Source organism: Furipterus horrens, unplaced genomic scaffold (genome assembly GCF_987537825.1).
Source record: "Furipterus horrens unplaced genomic scaffold, mFurHor1.1.pri manual_scaffold_4, whole genome shotgun sequence".
Taxonomy (NCBI): domain Eukaryota; kingdom Metazoa; phylum Chordata; class Mammalia; order Chiroptera; family Furipteridae; genus Furipterus; species Furipterus horrens.
In genome coordinates, this window is record NW_028327174.1 from 1,806,201 (window position 1) to 1,828,850 (window position 22,650).

Here is a 22,650-nt window from a genome sequence, read left to right on the forward strand (position 1 = left end):
CTGTTATAAAATAAAACAGTATATATGAAGAGAACCCCGATCCGAGAACAAAATATTTTCAGTAAATCATGTCCCTCTGTGTTTCTTTCTGTCCCCAAGTCCCCCAGATGCCCCGCCCCCACCGAGTGATCTTTATTCTGATGTTCAGCCAGAGTGACGGCTTCTCATGGGGGCTCCATGTCCCCAAGAACTACATGGGCCAAGGAACCTTTTCCCTCCCCCAGAGGTGCCAGGAAAAGCCAGGAAACGTCCCCTGAGAATGCACAGGGGCCTCAGCAGGCACGAGGCCTCATCCCGACAAAGCCACATCGGGTGAAAACACCCGCGGTCGGCCGCGCATCCCCCGCACCCGCCTGTGGGCCCCACAGCGCGGCCTGCCCACCTCGCGCTTGCTCAGACAGAGCAAAGCCGGGCAGAACCGCCTTGCAGCCGCGGCCGGGCACCGCAGCGTCCTGCCCAGCCTGCTACCCTGGGAGAAGGCAGAAATTCAAGTTTTGGATAATGGCTTCTCCTGAACACGCGCGGCTTTCGCACCATCGGTCAGATGCACGCGCCAGAGGGCACAGGCCAGCGGAGGGCACCGCTCACACTGAGATGGGGCATCATGTTTTCAAAACGGGGTCAGGCCCCCACGTGCTGCTTTGTTGTTAGATCCGGTAGCAAACACGTGAACCAGGCCTGCACGGACCCTCCCACACCCAGGGCTCCCTCCAGGGAGCGGGTGTCCCCCGTGTGAGGAGGGTCTGTGTCTGCGGCCGACGAAAGGCCAAGTGGAGGGACTGGTGTTGGGGAGGGGCGGGTGGGGACCTGCAGCCACGAGGGGTGGGGTGGTGGTGAGCGGAAGCTGCGGGGGATGGGAGGTCAGGAAGTCCAGTCTGGCTAGAAAATCACAGTCCGGGGGTCTTGTCAGGAGTCACCCGGGGAGGACAGCAGGTGCTCCCGAGAAAGCTCATCATGTTCCCAGGACTGTGTGTGGGTCACAGGCCCCAGGACCGCGCCATGACAGATGGGCTGCATGCAGCACACACCCCAAGAGCAGAGAGAGCCCACTGAACCCCGCCTCCCTCCAGCCCTGGTCCGATCTCTGAGCAACCTCAGCTGGCAGCCACCTCCTGGGGCTTGGGGCGCCCTTGGGTGTGCCCAGTGCGGTCAGCCTGAGACCCCAGCAGGCTAGCGCTGGGCAGGTTCCTGCATCCAGTGTCGGTCTCTGGACCAGCTGAGGCACAAGTGCCACTGGGGTCCCTCTGCCACAGACCGCGAGGGGACGGCTGCAGGCAGCGCCTGGTCCCAGTGAGGCCCGGCCCCCAGGGATGGCCCCTCTGGGTGGGGGTGGGGCTAGGACCTGCACCCCAAACTCAGTGTGCTGCGTCTCCCCAGGTCTGCCTCCCCCCGCACCCTCGGGGTGACAGCACCCACCTGCTGCCGCCCAGTGCCAGGCCCTGGCTGCCCCTCTGTGAGTCACCTCCGCCACCAGCCTCTGCTCTTCTGGAACCTGGCTCCGGGCCTCCTGCTGGACACGGCCCCCCGCGGCCCACTCGCAGGGCGCAGCTCACCCCTCGGCCCTTACCCAGGTGGCCTCAGGCCAAAACCCCCACAGCCCACCAGTCGGGCGGCTGCAGGGGCCCCAGCCGTCCCTCTCCCGCTGCCCACAGTGCAGGGGCCCCGCCTTAGCACAACGCATTTCAGGGTTATTTAAATAAAAATTGTAATTTATACAAGACTTTTCCTTTAAACAAAGGTTTTCTTCTAGAAACGTCACGGGGGGGTTTCATCGGCTCTTCCCACAGTGCGACCCTCTGCTGCTCACGCGGCCCCGGGAACTGACTCGCGGTCCCGGACAGACCCGAGCCCCAGGCGTAAAGCGGACATTCATTCCAGTTCAGTGATCAGCCGTGGAAGTTAAGGGTGCGCCTGCCCAGGCCTTACGCAGGTCAGTAAAACTACGGGTGCTCTCCACGGGAGCCCAGAGCGCTCACGGGTCTGGCTCTTCCGGCCACTCCGCGGCCCCTCTGCGCAGCCCCAGGGCCCGTCCTGCACACCAGCACCCCCGCCCTCCGAGGCCGGCCGGGCGGCCACACCCTGTGCGTGGTGAGTTTTCATCTCCCTTCTCCTCAGAAGGGACTCCAACTGGGCCGCCGCTCGCTGAAGACGAGGAGTCCTGTTCACTGTGGCGGCCTCCCGCGGAGCGTGGGCTGAAGTCCCAGCTTTGCTGACAAACACAGGCTGACCCCATGGTGGCCGGTGCCCCACGGGCCGGGCCGGGGGCGGTTCAGGGCCCACCATGCCTTGCTTTGGACAGTAAGGTGCGGGGTCCCTCTGGGGTGTGTCCCCTGGGTGCACCCAAGGCCTCTATGGGACCCACACGAACTGGCCCACCTGCGTGGAGCACAGGAGCCAAAGCCAAGGCTTGGAGTGGGTTCTGCCTTCATTTCTGAGAGGCTGCCCTGCAGAACCCCGTGGAAGTGGAGGCCAGGGGCACGGGGCGCGGGGCGGCTGCGGTCCCCTTGGACGTCACCAACTGGGGCGGGGTGTGTGCTTGATCTGGCTGGTGGGCATGCCCCCCCAGCGCTCCCCAGGCCCAGCATGTGGTCCTGCACCCCCACTGTGAAGGGGTGCCACCTCCCCCCCAAACCAGCAAATGAGGACTGGAGCGAAGGTAAAAATTATGCCTGAAAAATGATACAAAAATAAGAAAAACAGCTCACTTTCTGTAAAAAATATAATCTGTTACTTCAAAAGACCACAATCTCAGTGACCCCCAGGGACTCAGGACTGGCCGTGGCGCGGGAGCGACCCGTGCTGGAGTGCGCGCCGACCCACGAGCCCAGGTTCTGCAGCGGCCGCGGCTGTCGTGACATCGAGCGAGGCTTCAGGCCGTCCGGGAACAGGTCGAGCCCGGCCCCCTCCACCAGAGTGGCTTCCCGGGCGGGGGGCCAGGCCAGCTGGGAGGGCGGGCGGGGGCAGGGACTCGGGCGGACCACGCGGCTGCCCGGCCCACACCTGCAGGCTCTGCTCCTGGCCCCTCCCCACACGTCCTCCCAGCACCCCTGCACAGCAAGGCCCTGGACACCCCTCCCAGGCCCCACCCCAGCCCCGGAGGCCCGGCCACCGGCAGCGACTCTCACCGAGGCCTGCTGGACACTCCCTGGGTCTTTCCAAAGAGCAAGCATTAAAAATGTGCTTCCAGCCACAGCCGCTCCGCATCCCCATCAGAGGCCGATCGCAGGCCCCTGGCCGGCCTGTCAGGTCAAGACAGCCGGTGGCCTGGAGGGACGGTGGGCCAGGCCCCGGCCTGAGGCCTGAGGGCCCCCACCAGCCCTTGGTCCCCCCAGAGGCGGGGCAGAGCCCAGCCCAGTGTGCTCTGAGGACACGCAGCAAAGGTCCCGCTGAAGGAGGAGCAAGTCCTACTGGCGCTGACCAGGCGCGCTAAGGGCCAGTGTCCCTCGTCACTGACGGCCTCCAGCTATGGCTTTGGTGTGGAAGAGCATCAGGCGCCGGGAGCCGGGCTGCGCGGCCGCTGCCGGGTCTCTGCCCAGTCGGGAACAGAGGAGCAGCAGCTGTGCCTGGTGGCGGCTGGGACAGTGTGCATCCTGCGTGTCATCCTTCCTGGTGGCCTCGAGGAGCCTGCTCCGTGTCCACAGTCTGGGGCGTGCCTCCCGCAGGCGGGCCTGCCCCGTCCGTGCGATCCAAGCCCCGTGCAAGGAAACGCAGGCCAGCGCGACAGAAACCGCAGGCCGAGGGGTTATTGCGAAAGATCACGAGGACGTCATTTCTTCCCCAAACTGTGCAAAGGCGCCCCTCCGTGCCCGGGAGACAGCACTAGCTGTCGCTGCCGGACGCTGCGGCCGCCGTGACCTTCATGTACTGGCTGAAAATGGTCTCGAAGGCCTCGTCCCTGTGCACCATGGCGCCGAACACCAGCGGCTGGCGGAGAAAGCGCTGTCCCTGAGCACACGCGGCCGGGCTGGCGCAGGGCAAGACCTCCCTCCCTCAGGCCACGACTGGCCCTGCAGCCCTGGGGCCACGTGAGGCCACGTGGGGTCTGGGTGGTCCAGGACAGACAGCCCCTCCCACCCAGAGGCCAGAGGCAGGGAGGGCCCAGCGCTGTCCCCTCCCTGAGACACGGTGCAGGGTTGTCCCCTCAGGCCGCGGCCTCCGGGCCCCAAGCTCGATGCAGCAGGAGGCTCTGGTGGCCATGAGGGAGAGGGAGGGGGAGGGGGCTCCGGGGCCCTTCCCCCAGTGGGAGCCCCGGGGGTCAGCGGCTCTGAGCAGCCGTGGGGACACTGGCCACACTCCTGGGCCACCGCCCGCCCCGCACTTACTTTCTGGGTGGACGGCGTAGACACGGCGATGCCCATGCCCGACCCCGGGAGGACAGACAGGACCTTGTACTGGGGACAAGAGCAGGTCATCACCACAGGCCCCCTACCCCAGGGCATTCTCCATGGGCCCAAAGACGACAAGACTCACAGGGGCCATGGACTGACTGTGACGGGGGGCAGGTGGTCCCAGCCCCCCCAAGTGTGCCCGCCTGCTCCAGGGGACCACACACGGGCACCTGGCTGGACAAAGCGCAAGTGGGGACGGGTCTGTGCACTCCCTGCACCTGCCCTGAGGTGGGGGGTCTCAGGGACCAGGGTCAGAGGGCGCAGGGCCTGCCCCGTGGGCCCACCTCGCCACGCTGTCCTGTCCTGTCTGCAGAGGACGCTGGGCGCTGGCCCCCAGGGCGCGGGGGCGGTGGGGCCCGGTGCACAGACGCTCGGGCGAGAGCTGGGGGGCTGTGCCCGGAGGCCGGGAAGGGGCGGCCCACGCGAGCTGAAGCCCTGCCCGCTGAGGTCTCCGGGTGGCACCTGCCCTCCTTGGAAACGTTTCCAAGTCCCAAGAAAACCCCGCCAGCCCGTGCCCCGCGGCGGCTCTCCCTCAGACACTGGAAAGAAGAGGGAAGCCGGGCCGGAGCACACACCTTCTGGATGTCCGTGATGTCCGCCAGCTTGATGACTTTGTTCCTCTTGGAAGAGCCGGACTTGGAGCTCTCGAAGCACAAGTAGCTGCCGGGGGCGGGCAGAGCAGAAACCAGCCACTGAACCCCAAGGGCCGCCCAGCCGGCCACCCCGGCCCCAGGGGATGAAGGGGACCCCGGACAGAGCGCCTCTGCCTGCCAGGTGCCCTGGCCTCTTACAAAAGATTTCACTTTTAGAAAGAGCTTTATAGCTTTTCAGGATTAAAACCCACAGCTCTGCACTGAACCAGAAAACGTTCCCAAGATGCCAGTCCTGGGACGCCCAACAAACAACGTGCAGGCGCATCCCTGAGGCCCAGCAGGGTCTCCTTGGCCAGTTCCTTCAGCCGGGGGTGGAGAGGGGCGCCTGGGCCCTTGGCTGCCGCTGTGAGGGTGAGGACAGTTGGCCGGGGACCCCCAAGGCTGAGACAGCCCTGCCCGTGGACTGGCTCCCTGGCCCCCCATGGGCAGCAGCCCTGGGGATAAGGTGTTTGCACAGTCTGGTGCCAGGAGAAAAAAGGCAAAGCTGCCTTCAGGCTGCCAGGCCCCAAAAGGAGAGGGACACGGACCCGCCTGCAGCCCGACCCCTCCGCAGCGCCCCGCCGGCCCCGCGCCTCACTCACTTCTCCGTCACGTACAGCGCGCCGTTCCTGATGTAGTCCGTGGGCATCTTGCGGTCGCGGTTTATCAGGCAGCAGCGCCAGCCGCTCTCACACACTGAGGGGACAAAGCCACCGCGGTTTGTGGTCTCCCCGCTGGAGCCGCCCGCGACAGCTGCCCAGAGACGCACCAACCTGCCCGCGCCCCCCCCAGGTCAAGGCCACAAGGAGCGGACAGAGGCGCGTGGAGAATGGAGTGGCCTCGGGAGTCCTTTTCCACGGGAATGTGCGGGGTTTTTGTTCGGTTTGGTTTTTAAGGAAAAGGACCCTAATTAAACGGCGAAGGAAAAGAAATCAGACTCTCGGGATGTCCACGTTCTAGGCCGGCGGGACAAGGGTTCAAAGGTCAAAACAAACTCTCCAAGGTTTTGTCTGCGCGGCTGGAAAAGCACTCCAGACGCCAGAACCCTCCGGGCCCCGCCACTGACAACCGTCTGTTCAGGGGTTCTGCAGGGAGGGCCTTTCTGCGAGGTGGACAGGGACCGGGGCCCCGCCGTGAGGCCACAGGCAGGTCCGCGGTGCCGGGCTGGGTGGGCGCGGGGCGCCGGCTCCGTGGGACTCTGCCTGGGACGCGCCGGGCAGCCACTCACTGCAGGACCCTCTCTGCCGGGCCATCCCAGGAAAGTCTGGAAACAAGGTGGCAGCCCCCCATCAACCCCACACCGGGCTGGGGTCATCCCCCCCGGACACGCTCGCCAGGGGCTCACGGCACACATACCTGCCAGCGGGCGCTCGTTCTCCGGCAGGTTAAACACCTCGTGGAAATTGCCCTTCTTGGTGCCGTGGAAGCGGCCGGTGTCCTCGTCCCTGCTCAGGCCGGCAGGCGCACTGGACACGTAGCTGCGCGAGGAGGCCGTCTGCAGCTGCCAACAGCGCCCCGGCCCCGTCAGCCACGCCGGCGCGGAGAGGGACAGGGGTCGGGACACACCAGGCCCCCTCACGCCAACAGCAAACGCAGACGAGCAAAAAGGCATGTGTGCCCAGGTGTGGGACACAGGCACCCCCGTAGGTCCCAGTTAGTGCTCCCCATCCCAGGAGCCCCTCCTGCTGGGCAAGAAGCCCCACTACAGTGGTGACTCCCCCCACCCGAAACGCCGCACTAAGCCTGCACCCCGGCACACGCCGTCCCGAGCTGCGGGTGCTCAGCACCAAGGCAGCTCCGGCGACATTTCAGAATCAGAACTCGTCACGGGACAGGCCACCAGAGCTAGAAAGTCACAGCACAGAAGCACACAGCACCAGGTCCCAGCAGGCGCAGCGGGCACCGCACAGCGCCCTACCTTTCCGTGCCCTGACGGCTGGCCAGGAGGGAGACGGCAGGCGCGTGGGGCCGCGACAAAAGGGAAACCAGGGTGCACATGACACGAGGTCACCGATACACGGGCTCAGCAAGCGGCAAGCACAGACCCGGGCCGTGCGGGGTGGCCTCCCGCCCTAGCAGGCCCTGTCCAGGCCGCCGAGGGCTCCTCCCATGCTGCTGGGGAGCCAGGCTGCCGGCCTCTGTGCCTCCTGCCTCGGGTCCACCTCCGTCCGAGTGCCCAGAGCCTGTCCTCTGCGTCACACGTGCCCACTGCACACCCCGCTGGTGAATCCAGGCTCCCTACGGGTTTCATTGTCCCAGAACTGGGGAGCGTGACCCACCCTTGACCCAGAGCTTCCCTCCCACTGACAGAAGTGGCAATAGGCCACTGAACACCCTCTCCTCAGAGCGCACACACACAAGACTGCAATCTGATGTCACCTCCTCCAGGAAGCCCTCCTAGACCTCCCGGGGAGTTCTACTAGGCCCAGAAGTTCCCTGCTTGTCTGAGACCCTGAGGGCAGTACCTAGGCTGGTTTGGGACAGTGTCCGATGAATGAAAGGTGGAGCTAGTACCAGCCTGTGAGTATAAGGTGGGCCCATCTCAGATGCTGCTTGGCCTTGCCGCCCGAGCCTCAGAGCTGGGGCCAGCGGGACCCGGCACCCAGCCAGAGAGGCCACTGCCAGGGCTCCCTCCTCCCGAGGTGCCCAGGCTCTCTGTGACCATGACCAACATCCTGCGGCCCAGTGAGTCTGTGGGAGGGTCTTCCTGGGACCAGACAGGAGGGGCCTTCATCAGCAGCCGTGCCCACCCAGGGCTGGCTGGCCCTTTCACACGGCAGAGCCAAGTCACAGGAGCAACTGCGCTGTTTCCAGGGCCCCGTGGTCAAGCGTGGAGACAGAGCAGGGGTGACTCTTGGCCCCGGGCCCCACTGGCGGCACTCACCCTGCGGGCCGTGGCGGCAGCGCTCGAGCGCTCCTTGAGCTGGGGGTCGGTGGGGAGGCTCCTCCAGACGATGTACGGGGTGTCGTACTTGGCCCGCAGCCGCGGGCAACGTTTGAAGATAAAATCAATGAGGAAAAACTTGATTCCAGCATAGAGTCCTGGGGGGACACAGGCCCGCTGTGCCTGTCTGCTTGGCATGGCAACCCCCCCTCACCCCACGTTAGGCCTGGGACGGGGGCCCTGGTGGGGTGGGGCGGGGGAAGCCAGAAGGCACGGTGACCCCCAGCTGCGCGTTTCCGCAGACCCGGCAGTGTCCTGGGGACAAACCGCCTCCAATACCACGAGCTTCTGTCACCACCCCCCAGGGTGACGTGAAGGCGAACTCTGGGGGACAGGTCCCCAGCCTGCCCTCCAATGCGGAGGGGACAGCCCCCAGGGCCATGGACACCCCGAGGTCAGAGCGCTGCAGTGCCCGCCCAGGTCCCAGAGGAACGAGACCACACAGCCCCCGCCCGAGGACGCTTTGCGTCTGTGGACGTAGGGGCAGCACCCAGACGGCGAGCCCCCGGGCTGCATGGCCCACAGTGGGCGGGGCTCTGGGTCTGGCCTGGGGGAGTGGGGCTGCGTGGGTTGGGGGCCTGAAGCCAGGACCGCGGCCTTGAGGCGCCATCTCCACCTGCTGACCCCGCTGACACCCGGCCCTGCCAGGTCTCCCGGCCTCAGGTGAGCACCCTTCTCCCAAACTTGAGCGCTCTGAGAAGCCCCTGGCCATGGGAGCCGGCGGCGGGACCCCTTCTTGGCGATGCGGCGCTGCGCCGGGTCCCGGAGGGAAGCAGAGGCCCTGCCGCTCCCGAGGGACCCTGAGAGCGCCCGTCTGCTCACCCATGCCGAGCCCCAGCAGGCGGCAGGGGAAGAAGCAGGAAGCCAGGAAGGCGGCCCACAGAGCGACGTACAGCTTCTGCGTGATCTCCGGCTGCACCCACATGAACAGGCTGCAAGGGAGACGGGGCTCAGTGGGTGCGAAGCCGCACCCCAGACGCAGGGGGCGGGGCGGAGACTTACTTCTTGATCTTTTCCAGGATGTCAGCCATCTTGCCAAAGAGGTTCTGTGTGGAGAAGCCGCTGAGCTTAGTCCAGACCCCGGGGCCATCAGCCCTCACAGCAGCGCCGGGAGCACCCGGGTTCACGGGCAGCCCCCGAGAGACCACAGGCAGGCGCCACACGCCCCCGGTCCTGCCCCTCCGCTCCAGGCTGAGCACAGGGCGCGGGGTCCGCTCTGATCGTGGGTTAACGCGGTCATGATGTCGGACGCAGTCTTATGACCCCCCCGCGAGCTGGCTGGGCCCTGGCCGGGAGGGCTCCGACCCAACAGGGGGGACACAGCCACCCCTCGGGGCCGTCTCGGGTGTGAGTGAGGGACCACAGGTCAGCTGAAGGCAGACAGGCCAGGCCTGGAGACGCGGTCCTGGGGCCCCCGGGACCAGGCAGGAGCCCGGCAGTACCTGGGCCTTCTGGGCGACATCCAGTACCAGCTGGAACTTCTCGGACACGGTCAGGTCCTCCTTCGGAGGCTCCTTCAGTCAAAGGGGAAAGAGAATGGCCACTGAAATTTAACAGTTCAGAAAAGTCACCGACAAAACGCCACGGCGGCCTCCCAGCCCGGGGGTCTGGCCACTTGGCTGCCCCCATAGGGCCAGAGGGACGGACACCCCCGTGGACGCAGCCCAAGGCGGCCACATGGGGCAGCTGTTCTGGAGGACACCCTGTGCCCCCTGAGAGGGGGGCGGGCGGGCAGTGGGCCCCCCATCACTGCGGGGCTGGGGCTCTGGTAGCAGCAGCAGCAGCTCACCCTCAAAGGGGCAGCCGAGGCCATGCAGGTGCCCCACGTTGCTTTCCAGGCAGGAAAACGGAGGCAAAGGGGGGCCAGGGCTGGCCCTGCCTGCCCCCGGACATCCCCTCTGAGCCCTGGGTAGGGTCCCACTCAGCACCCCGACTGTGCGCTCCACGCCGCACACAGTAGGTGCTCACACGTCTGACAAGGCCCACAGAGGCACTGAGCGCTCCCTCCTGCCCACACCCGGTGGTGCTGCCCCGGGGACCAGAGTCCCCTCTAGAGCGGGATCAGCAAACATTTCCTGAATAGGGGCTGGAGGGCCAACGGGAGCGGCTCCGCCCCAGCCCGTGAACTCGGCCGGCTCAGCCCCGCAGCGGCTGCGCCCCGGGAACTCTCCCGTTACAGGGTCGGGCAGCGGGCCGGGGCGGGCGCCGTCCGAGCACACCCCGCTCGGCGCAGCACTGGTCTACCTCCCGCTGTCCACGTCCCTCCAGCGCACCCCAGTCCTGCGTGGAAGGCTCAGGAGGGCAGGCTGGGGCAGGGCGGCTGAGCCTGGGCCGGGGGTGCCTGGGGGCGCCAGCTGTCAAGGGGTCAGGGAGCAGCTGCCGGGGCCCCGGGCGGGGGAAAGCTGGTTGGCCGCCTCCCCTGGCCTCTCCTGGGCAGGCGGGACTCCCGACAGCCGCACCTGGAGGCCTCGGGGACCTGCGGAGGACCCAGTGGAGCCGGAGGAGACCTCCTGGGACTTACCACCACTTCGGACACTTCCGGCACGATGCTCCACTGTATCCTCCAGCCCCTGGCAAACAGCAGAGCCGTCAAACCCCGCCCAGGGCGCCCGTGGGAGCAGCGCCCTGGGGGGCGGGCACACGGGGCTTCGGAAGACCACCAGGGCCCTGCTTGGTGCAGAGGATTCAGGGGGCCCTCACCAGCTCCTCCCCCAGGGGCCCTCTTTGTGGGGACACACTTAAAAGCCCCCAGAGGCGACGGGACAAGAGGCCTTTCAAAGCCAGGGAGGGGATGGGGGCGTGCCCTTCGGCTGAGGAGCCCCGTCGGGGCACGGCGGCCCTGCCAACTCCCGGACACACTCAAGTGTTTCCTCTGCTACAGACATAGTTTCGGGGGGGCCGGAGAACCCACGCGAGCGGGCGCCCGGAGAACCAGAGTGTGGAACTGCGGGCTGAAGGGCCAGGCCACTGTGGACACGCACTGGGGACACACCCAGTGGCCTGGGGACACGGGGCTCGCACAGGGCACTGGCTTCCCTACGGAGCCCCCACGGCTGCGGCAGCACGGGGCCAGGAGCCCACTCTGACCCAGCTCCTGTCCGACAGACACCGGCAAGGACCACCCGGGGCGCACAGCCTTCCCAGCTCCGTCCGCCCGCCCCTCATCTTTCCTGAGCTTTCAGGGGAGCTTTCATGGCAAAACAAGGCCAACAAAGGAGGGGCGGGTGTGACCCTGGGGCGTCGGCGCCTAGCCAAGGACTAACCCTGAACTCCGGCGCACGAGGCAGCGCCTGTGTGACGCGGGGAGAGGGCACAGCCACGCACACCGCGGGGCAGCTCACCCACCTGGCTATGAGGTAGTTGAGGGACAGCCTCAGGATTGCCAGGAACAAGAACATGGGGATGGCCCAGCCGTGCCACACGGCATTCATGTAGACCTGCGGCAGGAGGGGGCCGGGGGGCAGATGGTCAGGGACCCGCTGCCCCCCAGCCCGCCCCTGCCAGACAGACAGCGCTCGGGCCCCAGTGGGCTGCAGGCCTGCGGGGGGGCCACCGCCGGAGGTACCGGCCCCGTCAGAGGCAGACATACGGCCACCGCACAGTTCAGGCAGGGCGGCCGTTTTCCCCAAAGCAGCCCCTCCCCTCCACGCTGGGTGGGCCCATGGACCAGCCTGGCCCCAGGTCACTGTGTGGTACCCGGCAGGAGGCACCCCTGGTCCCACGGGGCAGACAAGCCTCTGCGCTGTCTCCTCTGCCCGCCTGGGAAAGCAGACCAGAGCTTGGCCAGAGGTCCTTGCAAGAACGCTGCCCCAGGGCCTCGGTCACGCAGGCTGCAGGGTGGCCTTCGCCGGCACCGCCCCCCCCAGCACTCCCACAGCAGCGGCGGGGAAGCCGGGGCCCCTGTGCCGCCCGCCGCCCCACTGCGCACTCACCGTGAAGGCGATGGCGGACGTGTAGACAGAGTACCAGTCGGATAAGGCGGACAGGTTCTTCACGAAGCTGGTGACAGGCCGGGCGCCGCGCTCTGGGGACAGAGCCATGGGCACGGTCAGGCAGCGCCCCTGGGAGGCCAGGCTGGCCACGGCAGCCCAGGGGGAGCAGACGAGCAAAGCAAACAGCAGCCTCCTGTGTGCCTGGGCCCGGGGCCAGCGCTGCCTCGTGTCCCCATGGGGCAAAGCCGGCTGTCTGCCCCACCCGCATGGCTGGGCCCGCAGATAGAACAAGGGGGCGTGGGAGCTGGTCTGCACCCTGGGCCTGGCAGGTGTCTGGGAAAGCCCCCCTTTTCCAGGGGCCCTCCATGCCTGAGGGACAGACAGATGGAGTGGGCCCGGGACATACTGCAGCAGCTTTAGGAAGGAGGCAGGGTGCCAAGGCCTCCTTCCCAGGAAGATCAGAGAGCCCCTCCGCCGGCCCCACACCCAGCAGAGCTCAGCCCCCACCAGCCGGTACTTACTGAGCCGCCGCATGTTCTCCGTTAACCTGGAAGACAGGGGGAGAGGTGAGCTCCAGCGCGGACTCCCCTGTGATGGGCACCCCCCCCACCCCCCGAGTCTGCAGGGCTCTCCTGGCACCTGGGGAGCATGTGACCCAGGCCTGCAGGGGCCACGCACCAGGACACACCTCGCTGCCGCCCCCATGTGGGAGGGGCCTGCCTGCGGAATTGTCCCTCATCTCCTGCCCACGTTCCCCAGGAACCTGACCGTCGGGCACCCGGGCAGCGCCGGGACCTACAGCAGCACCTGGCCGTGAGCCCACTGTCCCTGTGTCTGTCCCAAAGCACGAGGGAGACCATGGGGCCGAGGGCACAGCGTCGCGGCCGCCACCCTGAAGCCTGGGCGGCCTGTGAGTGTCGGCTGCAGGAGGCCGGTCCCGGGAGGCTGGTGTAGCCGGGCCGGGGGGCCCACTGCCACGGGCTGCCCCGAGAGCTGGCCTGGCACCTGGGGGCCGCCCCGCCCCACGGGCCCCACCTGCGGGCACTGAGGGGCTCCTCTGTCTCCACGGCACTCTCCTCGGGCTGGAACCGGAAGTCCTCCACGTACTCCCCGAACTTCTCATACAGCCACTTCTGCAGGCGGGCGCAGAGCCCCTGGCCCCGCCGGTCTGCGGGCACAGGTGGGGGCTGCTGAGGGCACAGGGCCAAGGGGCCTGCGGAAGGGCAGGCAGGGGCGCAAGGAAGCCCCGACCGGGGGTGCAGGCTCATGCCAGGCTGTAAAGGGCCTGGCTCCCGAAAACGGAGCCAGACCCACTTCCGCCACAAGGCACATGCCAGCCCCGGTGGGGCCCCTGTGTGCCGCACCCCGACCTTCCCCCGCTCGTCGGGCCCGCCGTCCAGGCAGCGTGGCCCCCGGGGGTCTGCCACAGCCTGCCCCGCTCCCACTGGGCACACTGCCCTGTCTGGGCAGCAGCTGGGTGGGCTCACTCTCCAGGGCCCGGTGCCCCAGCCAGGGGGCGGATGTCGGGGGCTGTCCTATGGGGCCCCCCATGAGTGAAGCGACCTCTGCTCACCCACAGCCAAGGACTGAGACCACCACCCACATCACAGACCCAGCCAACCAGGACAAGCCCCGATGGGTCCCGCAGAGCGGGAGCCCTTTCCGGCTGCCCCCGGTTGCAGGTCTCAGAGCCGCCCGCAGGGGGCACTGCCCGCCACCGTCCCAGGGAACAGGCAGGGGTGGCCCCGAGCAGCAGGCCAAGGGCCAGGGCCACTGCGGCTCCTGCACGGAGGCCACCTGGGCTCAGAGCAGGGGGTGAGGGCCTGGCGGTCCTCGCGGGACAGGATTTTAGCTGCTTTGTTCTCAAAAGCAGCTGTGGACCACGCGTAGAGTGGACACTAAAGTTTGAAATGCACGTAACGTTCACATGCCGTGAAACGTTTTTTTTCCAACCACCAAAAAAATGTAAAGACATTCAAACTGTGAAAGCAGACGGCTGTAGTCTGCCGCCCCTGGGTGCAGGTCAGGCCTGCTGGGCCGATGGGTTTCGGGGGTCCTGAGCCCTGGCTGCAGGAACGCCCCCCCCCCCCCAACAGACACCTGTCCCAGCCCTTGGTGGGGTTCCACCTTCCCTCCAGCTCCCGCCCCCTCCAGTGACCACGGCTCCCACATGGACTTGGCTTCAGGCTGGGCCCTGGATGGGGGGCCAGAGCTGCAAGAACCCATAGAACTGGGATCTTACACCTTACATGGGCCATGCACACAGGAGACTCCTTATCTTGGTGCACAGTGGTGGTTCTCGGGGTCTCCAGTGCTTTTCCTGGCTAGCAACCTGGGCCATGGCGGTGGGGCCCCCAGCAGGGGAGCCCACGCCAGCTTCTGGCCGGAAGGTGAGCAGGGCAGGCCCTGAACTGGGCAGCGGGAGGCAGGACCCAGCTCTGGCCCCAGCCCCGTCCTGATCGGGCAGCTGCCCCTGGAGGAGGCCGTTCCTCTGGGCCTCAGCTCCCCCACCTTGATCCTGGACAGGGCTTAGACCTAAGGCCCTGCCGGGGTAACTCTGAGCTCCACGGCACAGGCAGGGGGCTTCCCATGAGCGGTCAGCCTGCGGGGGTAGGTCCTGGGTCCAAGCATGAGGAGGCAGGGCCACCACAGATCAGCTCAGGCCCCTTGACAGCCAGAGGGAAACCCGGCGCCCAGCCATGCCGTCCCCGGGAGGATAATTCAGGGTTTGTGGGGTGAGCTGCGGCAGGAAGAAAGGCACAGGGAAGAGGGCTCCGAGTCCTGACGGGGGGCACAGGACCACATGCCAGCCACGGCCGCCTGCTGCTCACTCACGCCCGGGACAGCCAGCCCCTGGGAGTGGCTGCCAGGACAGTGGCCACGCAGCCAGGTGGCAGGAAGGGCTCACACACACTGTGCCGTACGCCTGAGAGAGACAACTGCACGGTCACTGAATGACCTGCGCTCGCTAGGACGCCTCACGGTTCACAGGCCACTGACCCCGTCCCCATGGGAGGCGGCACGGGCGACAAGCACGCATGCCCAGAACAGGACTGGCACCCACCGCCACCCAGCCGGGGGGCCTACCTGCACCGTTAGTCAGCTGGGCCTGGCTTTTCGGAGGCTGCTGCGCCGGCTGCTCCTCGGTTCTTGAAGAGGGGAGAAGAGGGGGAGCGAGACCTCCGTTAGCTCGGAGCACGGCATGCCTAGGCTGTGTTCTAGCGCACAGAGGACGGCGCTCCGCGCCGCAAGGGGGCTCCCTCGGGGACCCTCACTGCATCGTAAGAGACTCCTTGTTTCTTAACGACCGAGTAAACGTGTACCTCATTAACATACAACTCTTCCCTTCCCTATTAATCTTCACACACTTGCTTCTTTCTTTACCATTAAGCTCAGAACACACAGCTCTATGTCGCTAATTGGCCTGCTCATGAAAAGCTACCTAACGCACGTAATTATCATGCACCAGGCAAGCACACAGGCTGGGTGACCCCCTGTCCCAGCCGGTGGTGCCCCAATCCCAGCTCAGCCCATGCCAGTCACCCACCTGGTCTCCTGGCCCCGCACCTCAGCCACAGCTGACCTCGGTGGCCCGGGAGCCCTCACCCGGAGTTGCCAGACCCTATCGGCCAGACTTGCAGCTACAGACCTGGCCCCCACCCCCGGGCGATATCAGCACCCACCCACCTGGCCTGCCTCGCTCTGCACTGGTCTGAGCTACTGCTTCTCGGGCCCCAGCACCCCAGACTGCCAGAGACCCCAGGACATGGGAAAGGCATCGCTCCAGGCAAACCTCGGCGGGGCCTGGCAGTACCGGGGGCCTCTGGGACAGGGACACGAGGGCCAGGGGACCCTCCGCCCATGCACATCCTTGGCTTCAGTGCAGAGGAGGTGCAGCTGCAACTTTGTTCACACAGGTGATTCACCCCAACATCTGTGAGCTGAGCGGGTCTGTAGGACTGTAGCCCCAAACCGCAACCTGGCACATGGAGCACAGAGGACCAGCTGGGGCGGAGGACAGACGGACGGAGGCGGTCCCCGGCCCGTGAGGAGCCCGGCCTGCACACCACCCCTCCCAGGAGCTGGTGGCTGAGTGAAGTCCGCACCCGCAGCCACTGACGACAGGGGACTCAGCAGGAACAGAGGGGAGCCCGGGGCGGGACCCTCTGGGACCCTCTGTGACTGGGCAGGCATCGAGGCGCCGGGCCCTGGATGCTCCCCAAGCGGGCCAGGGTCCTGGATGAGGCAGTGCACCCAGGAGGCACGGACTGACAGGCCCCCCGCAGAGCCATGGCGGCCCAGGTGTGCGCCCTGAGGCCGGACCGTGTCTGAGCCGCGTCTCAGTGGTCGGCGGGGGCGGGGGCTTCCCTGGGCGCCGCGCTCGCTCCCGTCTGTCTGCGCGGGGACAGTGGTGAAAGTCACTGTGTGCGCTCTTTCGGCTCCCTGGCCTGCTGGGAACCACGGGTACTCAGAGCTGCCTTCAGGGAGGGCTGCTCCGGGGGCAGGGGCTCGCCTCCCTCACCTTGGGCACTGGGCATGGGGGATGGGGCGCACCAGGCTCCGGCAGGGCGGTTTGGAAGAGGAGGACAGGCCTCGGTGGGACAGGGTGCTCCAGCCTAACCACAGCCACACCTACGGGCGCCGGGCCTGGGAGGGACGGGCCGCGGTCAGAAGGGGCCCTGTGGCCCCACGACGGGATTCCTTGAGGTTTTCTGAACAGCGTGCGCTGACAGGGACCCGCCCAACGAGCCTGGGGTGGAATCGGCCTGACTTCCGCCGACCCGCCGCGACCTGAGGCCACAGGGCGGACTCTGCAGGGTCCGGGCCAGGGCCCCTCTGCCAATGATCCTCCCCGGGCTGGGGGCACTGGACGGTCACCGGGGTCTGTTTCATCCCCACGTGGGGCCCCGGCCTCAGCCACAACACCAGGTGCGGGTGTAGCAGAGGACAGCGGCCCCCAACACGGCCATGGCGGGGGGCCCCAGGAGGAAAGCCCGGAGGTGGGCAAAATGGGGCTGACCCCAGGGGCAGGTCAGGAACCCGGAACCCATCGTTCCTCTGCAGCTCTGGGACCCGGAACCGGAGGTGGCCCTGGCCTTAACGAGGAGGCTGAAACGGGGCTTTCGGGGAATTTTCGTACAAACCGAAGCAGAGGCTCGTATGAACATAATCACCCTGATCCCGTCCTGCAGTGTGTGGGCGCACGCGCCTGTGCAAGGGGTCCATCCACGTTCACCCCCTGGACAGCCCACAGCCACCCCAGACGGCACCAGGATGACAAGAAAAGGGGAGGTCACTCCCCTGCAAACCCGCTTCTCTCTGCTCCGCTCCTCTCAGGGCTGTTGCTACAAGGTCCTAAACCCCGCCCCACGTCCAGCGGGGCAGTGCCTTCGGTGGTCCTGGGACCCTCAGGTCCCTCCGCCCTGGCCTGCATGTTCCTTTCCTGTACCCCCAGCCGGTCCCCACACCGACCCACGACAGACCGTCCCTCTGTGTCCTCAGAACTGACCGAGAGCCGCACAACCAGGGGCTTTGGTGAAAGGGAAGATGAGGCCCCAGAGTGAGGCTGGGGTAGGAAACAGAGGACACAGACCCTCTACGGGGAGCAGGCACACCCCTGAGGAAGCGTGGCCACCCGGGAGAGCCGTGTATAAATGCACACGTGTCCCAAAATAAGCAAGGTCTTGGGGGGGGGTGACAGCACCGCGACACACCAGGAGACGCGAGCCAGGCCGGTGGGCTCGGAACACAGCCCGCATCTCCCCCACGGCCGTGGGCACCTCCCCATGGCCCCGCCCCTCCCCCACGGCCCTGGGCACCTCCCCACCTGGCCTTCAGCACTTCCTGAACCTTCTGCTCCAGCTCGATCCGCCGCTGCCGCTCCCGGTCCAGCTCCTGCCGCAGCATCTCGGAGTTGGTTTCCTCCCGCAGCTTCCGGAGCTCCTCCTCTGCGGGGGAGGGAACCGCCAGGTGACCGCCTGCACCCCCCACCCCGCCAACCGCACAGGTGCTGCGGGAAGGCGTAGTTTGTGGGCACGCAGGGGTCTTTCTGCCGGGTGGGGGGTGGCAGCGGTCCTGCTCTTCTGAGGGGACCCTCACAGGAGGGATATTAATGGAGGCTCCTCTCACACGTGGGGGCAAAGGGGGGTGCAGCACAGACACGCGGCCCGCATCTCAGCCACCCCACCGACAGGCCGGGCCCCCAGAGGACGGGTCCCCGGGCGTGGCCCTGGGAGGGGCGGGCAGGCAGCAGCTCCGCCAGCTGGGGTGCTGGTGGGGTGCTGGTGGCCTCGGGCCAGCGGGGCAGGAGCACGGGGCTCGTGCAAAGTCTCGCCAAGAAGGCAGGACCCGAGCTGAGGGCCGAGCGGTGTGAGCACAAGGCAGGGGTCCCTGGGGAAGAGCCTGGGCGGGCAGCGGGGAGAGCCGTGCACAGGCCCCGAGGCTGGGGTGGGCGTCCCAGGCAGCACGGGGACGTGCAGAGCCCTGGAGGCCGGGGCAGGGCCTGGCGCCGGCTGATGCGGGAAGGACGGACACACACCACGTGGCTGTCATGTTAACTGGAGTAAGTGGGGAGCTGAGCGGCGGCCCTGAAGCCGTCCGCGGCTGGGTCCCTGCGACTGGGTGACCTGACATGGACCCGGGCCTTAGCCAAGGTGATGAAGTTAAAGCCAGAAGAGCCTCCTGGGACATCTGGGTCACGTGAATTCACAAAGGGGAGTGAGGGGTCACAGAGAGCAGAGAGAGACTGTCCTCGGAGGCTGGAAGAGTCGAGGGACAGACGCTCCCAGAGCCTGCAGCCGGCCATGCCCGGGAGGGCGGCAGCCCGGGTTCAGGGTCACCACCCGCCCGGCCGGGACTGCGGCTGGTTGACTGGGCAGCGCAGGGTCCAGCGTGGTGAGCGGCCACCAAAGTGCAGCTCCTACCCTGAGGTCGACTGCGGGTGGCCAGCAGTGGCCACGGTCCGGCGATGGGTCACACACAGCCCACCTGATCGCAAGGCGAACGGACTGAGACCCTGTGAGTGGAAATCCCACAGGAAAGGCCATGTTTTCTTGGGTCCCAAAAGGCAGTCCCGAGACCCAGAAGTGTGACCGGTTCATTCACCAAAATCGGGGGAGGGCTGGGCCCAGTGAGGCGTGGGTCACGGCAACACCCCACTGGCCTGGGCAGGACAGCAAGGTGCTCAGGGCCACCCAGTGGCTTCTCTTCCTGGCCTGGCCGCCTCACCAGACCTGGCAACAGAGCCAAGGCCAAGGCCATGACCCTCAGGCCAAGGCCAGCGGCAGAAGCAGCCGCGCGCCAGCGGTGGCGGGACCTTGTCTGACAGCGCCGAGGGGCCTGTGGTCAGAAGACCCTGGGCTGGGCGGGCGCCGCAGGCGGAAGGGCAGGCTCCTGCACAGCCCGGGCCCCACCTCCCATCGGGGGAGTCCGTGACTGACTGGATTTCATCATGAACCAGGGAAAAACGTCCAGACCGGCGTGGTGCCAGACGTCCCCGCAGTGTTTGGAGCATTCGCGGCCTCCCCTTGCCTGCCGGCTCCACCCGGCTCCAGGCGTCCACGTCCCAGCTCCCTCCGTCCCCTGGAGAAGACCCTCCCTACAAGGGGCGGGGTTCGGGGGGTGCCACCTGCTGCCATGGACAGCCGTCCCACCTGGCTCCCGTTAGCCACGGTGTCCTCCAGAGACCCCCTCGGTCCTGGGGTGGAATAGCGTAGCCCTCACACGGCCAAGTGTCCTGAGGACTGAGGCCGCCCAACCCAGTGACCTTGGTGCCCCCCGGGGACCCAAAACCAGCAGCGCTCGGGGCTGCACAAAGGGGAGATCAGAAAGGAGGCGTGGCCTCTGTGTAGGGCCTTGGGGCCACCGAGTGAGACTCAGACGCAGGGCCCAGCCTCTGCCGGGCACAGTGAAGAACAGCCCGGGAGGCCGGTGCCAGCGCACAGGGGTCCCCGCTCCAGGCTACGAGGAGCTGGGCCCCAGCCCCCCAACCTTGCAGAGAGAGGGCTGCGCCCCATGCTCAAGGGCGGGCTCATTTACAGCAGAGGGCGGGGCCAGGCATGAGGGGCGGGGCCAGGCACCGGTGGGCGGGGCTCTCACCGCCGCACACAGGCTGGGATCCTCCCTGCAGGCACCCCAAATCCACCCACTTTTCTCGCCTTGGCTCCCACACGCGATCCTCACTGGCCCCCAGCTCCCCTCTCACCCTCCCATCTGGTCCCCGTGAAGTGTCAGGTGGAACTTGCTGCCGTCCTGCGTGGGGCTCGGCAGGGGCTTCCCCCGGGGGCCGGGGAACGAGTGCACCGCCCCGGGGCCCCGGCCGCTCTCCAGCTGGCCTCCCTCTGCCCTTCTCCCCTTTGCTCGCTGGCTTCCAGCCACGGGGACCTACCTTCCTTAGGCCTTCAAACGCCCTTGGTCTGCTCTTGTCGGGGCCCCTCGCCCTCGGCCCTAAGCCATCTGCCTGGCACTGTCCCACAGGCAAACGGGTCCTCGGGGTGCGGGGAAAGGGTCCCCAGAGGTGATGCGGGTCCACAGACAGGGGCTCAGCAAACATGAGCCCCAGTAAACACACCAGGTTCCTGGGCCGACACTCTGCCAAGAGTTCCCTGACTCAGGCCACACCCCCCAAGGGAGGCCCATCGGCGTTACCATGGAGACAACGCCAGGACCCAGTCTGACCCGAGGAGGAGTCAGGAAGACACAGTGGACACGGACGGTGGGGACAGCACACGCTCCCACATGGCACGTCCAGCAAGCAGCGCAGAGGGGCGGCCAGGGGCGGCCAGAGGACGCGCGCGCCAGGGCTGGTCCTGAGCAGGACAGAGGACAGCAGCGTGCCCCGGGGAGGCTCACAGGGCGTGCAGGCGGGCGAACCCAGAGCCCCGGCGGATGGCCCTCCGCTGGGGTGGGAGCACCTCAGTCCACTGGCTGGGCCACACCACGCCTGGGCAGACAGCTCCATGCCCACCTCCCACGCTGCTTCCCGCGGGAACACGGAGGGCTTCGCACCATCACGGCCGTCTTCCCGGGAGCCGCGGGCAGGAGCTCCAGTCAAGGTCACGGCGCTTTCCCGTCCGCACCTCTGAGCCCCAACACCACACACCCGCGTCATCGCCATGGATCTCTGCCCCGTCTGAAGGTCACAGCGGCCCCGACACCTCCACCACCCACAGGCCTCGGGCATGTTGGCCTCCCAGCACCCTTAGCAGGAGATCACGTCTTCCTCAAGGTGGCTGCTGCCCCTGGTCTCCCCTCCCCACGTCACCGACCTGTGAAAGGTCCACGCGCAGCCAGGTTCCACCACCGGCCAGGCTGGCATGGGCTGGATGGGAACACACAGCACACGGTCCCCTCCCGAGACGCCTGCTTTCGAGTGTGCAGAAGCGCTCACGTGGAGGAGTCCGAGACGGGCCTCGGGCCTCCCCAGGAGTTGTGGCCTTGTACCCAGGGCCTTGTGACCCCTCAGAGGCTGCCCTGCTCTCCTGCCCCGGGCCGAGGCCCTGCAGAGCCAGGACAGGCCCCGAAGCCCCACACGCCAGAGCCCCCGCCCCAGCCAGTTCGGGGACAGTGGCCCCCAGACACAGCCTGGCCACCTGCTCGTCCCAGCTCCCAGCAAAGCCACGAGAAGACGTCCCGCCTTCTCCTGGGGGCGCCAGGGCAGCTGAATAAATAAAACCGACCGGCACCGAGCTCCTACCTCCCCCACGAGCCCTCCTCTGAGGAGCGGTTTCGGCAATGACAGTGCGTATGACGGGCATGCTGCCTCCGACGGGGACATATTTAGGCCGCAGCAGCGCGCAGACCACAGTGGGCTCTCTGCACAGCTGCACAGCCGAGCCTACAAATCCCCGTCACCGGTCTCTCTCCAACCCGAGTAGGAAAAGAGACAGGAGCTAATTTCCTGCCTGAAAGTGCTGAGCAGACGTTCAGAAGGGGCCTCACCTCTCCAGCCTCCCACAGGGACCCATGTCCTCTGGGAGCCTCCAGCTCTGCTCGGGCCTCCGCAGCGGCCCCGCTGTGTCCCACGATGGGGGGCCGGGCACACAGAGCCCACCCCAGTTCCGCCCCACCACAGAGCCTGCCAGACCCACCGCACACTCCTGACGCACAGGTAGGGGTGTGCCGCCACCCCAGGCCGAGGAAGCCCCGACAGCCGTGCGGTGTCTGACTGCTGCTGTGGGCACGCCCGCACACACAGAAGCTGGAAGGAGCACCGGTGACTCTCCTGCAGCTTCAGAGGGAAGAATTCAAATGGCCTCGGGGCTGAGGTCAAGGTGCGGGCAGGGCGGGCCCCTTCAGGGGCTCCCGGCCGGTTCCAGCTTCCAGAGGCGCCGGCACTCTGAGCCTAGTGACGCCAGCTGGCAACGACATCACTCCGACCTCCGACCCGCTCCTCTCCCACAAGGACCCCTGGTGACACCACCAGTAACCAGGACCCTCTGCTGCCCAGTCCCTCTGCCACGGAAGATGACACAGTCGCAGGCTCTGGTGACGAGGACAGGGGCATGCCTAGGCGCAGGATTCTGGCCCCCACACTCCCCCAAGCTCAAACTCTTGGGTCCAAGCAGGCCCCTCTGGCCCTGGGTGGGGGGATGACAGTGCCCCTCCGGCCGAGCAGCGCACCGGTGACAGCACAGGGAAGGGCGCCCTTTAGCGGGTACAGTGGCCCTTGGGGGGCGGGGGCCCCGGATGGCTCCCACCTCCAGCTGTGCCCCAAAGCACCTGAAGCAGCATTCGCCCAGCGTCCCCAGCAACGT

General features: G+C 67.0%; 1 protein-coding gene across 5 annotated transcripts in view; it reads right to left on the reverse strand.

The window, feature by feature from the left end:
* Positions 1 to 3,707: 3,707 nt before the first annotated feature.
* Positions 3,708 to 22,650, reverse strand: part of GRAMD4 (GRAM domain containing 4) — a 54,207-nt gene continuing 35,264 nt past the window's right edge. For 3 of the 5 annotated variants that reach the window (XM_090272249.1, XM_090272251.1, XM_090272254.1), the window contains exons 4-19: positions 17,724 to 17,844; positions 14,984 to 15,045; positions 12,932 to 13,109; positions 12,418 to 12,443; positions 11,897 to 11,988; positions 11,310 to 11,401; positions 10,486 to 10,534; positions 9,407 to 9,478; positions 8,967 to 9,010; positions 8,787 to 8,896; positions 7,905 to 8,062; positions 6,377 to 6,521; positions 5,623 to 5,716; positions 4,964 to 5,048; positions 4,323 to 4,391; positions 3,708 to 3,924 (exon numbers count right to left, since the gene is read on the reverse strand). In XM_090272249.1, the coding sequence (XP_090128375.1) occupies positions 3,820 to 3,924; positions 4,323 to 4,391; positions 4,964 to 5,048; positions 5,623 to 5,716; positions 6,377 to 6,521; positions 7,905 to 8,062; positions 8,787 to 8,896; positions 8,967 to 9,010; positions 9,407 to 9,478; positions 10,486 to 10,534; positions 11,310 to 11,401; positions 11,897 to 11,988; positions 12,418 to 12,443; positions 12,932 to 13,109; positions 14,984 to 15,045; positions 17,724 to 17,844 (1,502 nt within the window). In that variant the 3' untranslated portion in view covers positions 3,708 to 3,819. The remainder of the gene's footprint in view (positions 3,925 to 4,322; positions 4,392 to 4,963; positions 5,049 to 5,622; positions 5,717 to 6,376; positions 6,522 to 7,904; positions 8,063 to 8,786; positions 8,897 to 8,966; positions 9,011 to 9,406; positions 9,479 to 10,485; positions 10,535 to 11,309; positions 11,402 to 11,896; positions 11,989 to 12,417; positions 12,444 to 12,931; positions 13,110 to 14,983; positions 15,046 to 17,723; positions 17,845 to 22,650) is intronic. The other 2 variants (XM_090272250.1, XM_090272252.1) reach the window with 2 other exon arrangements.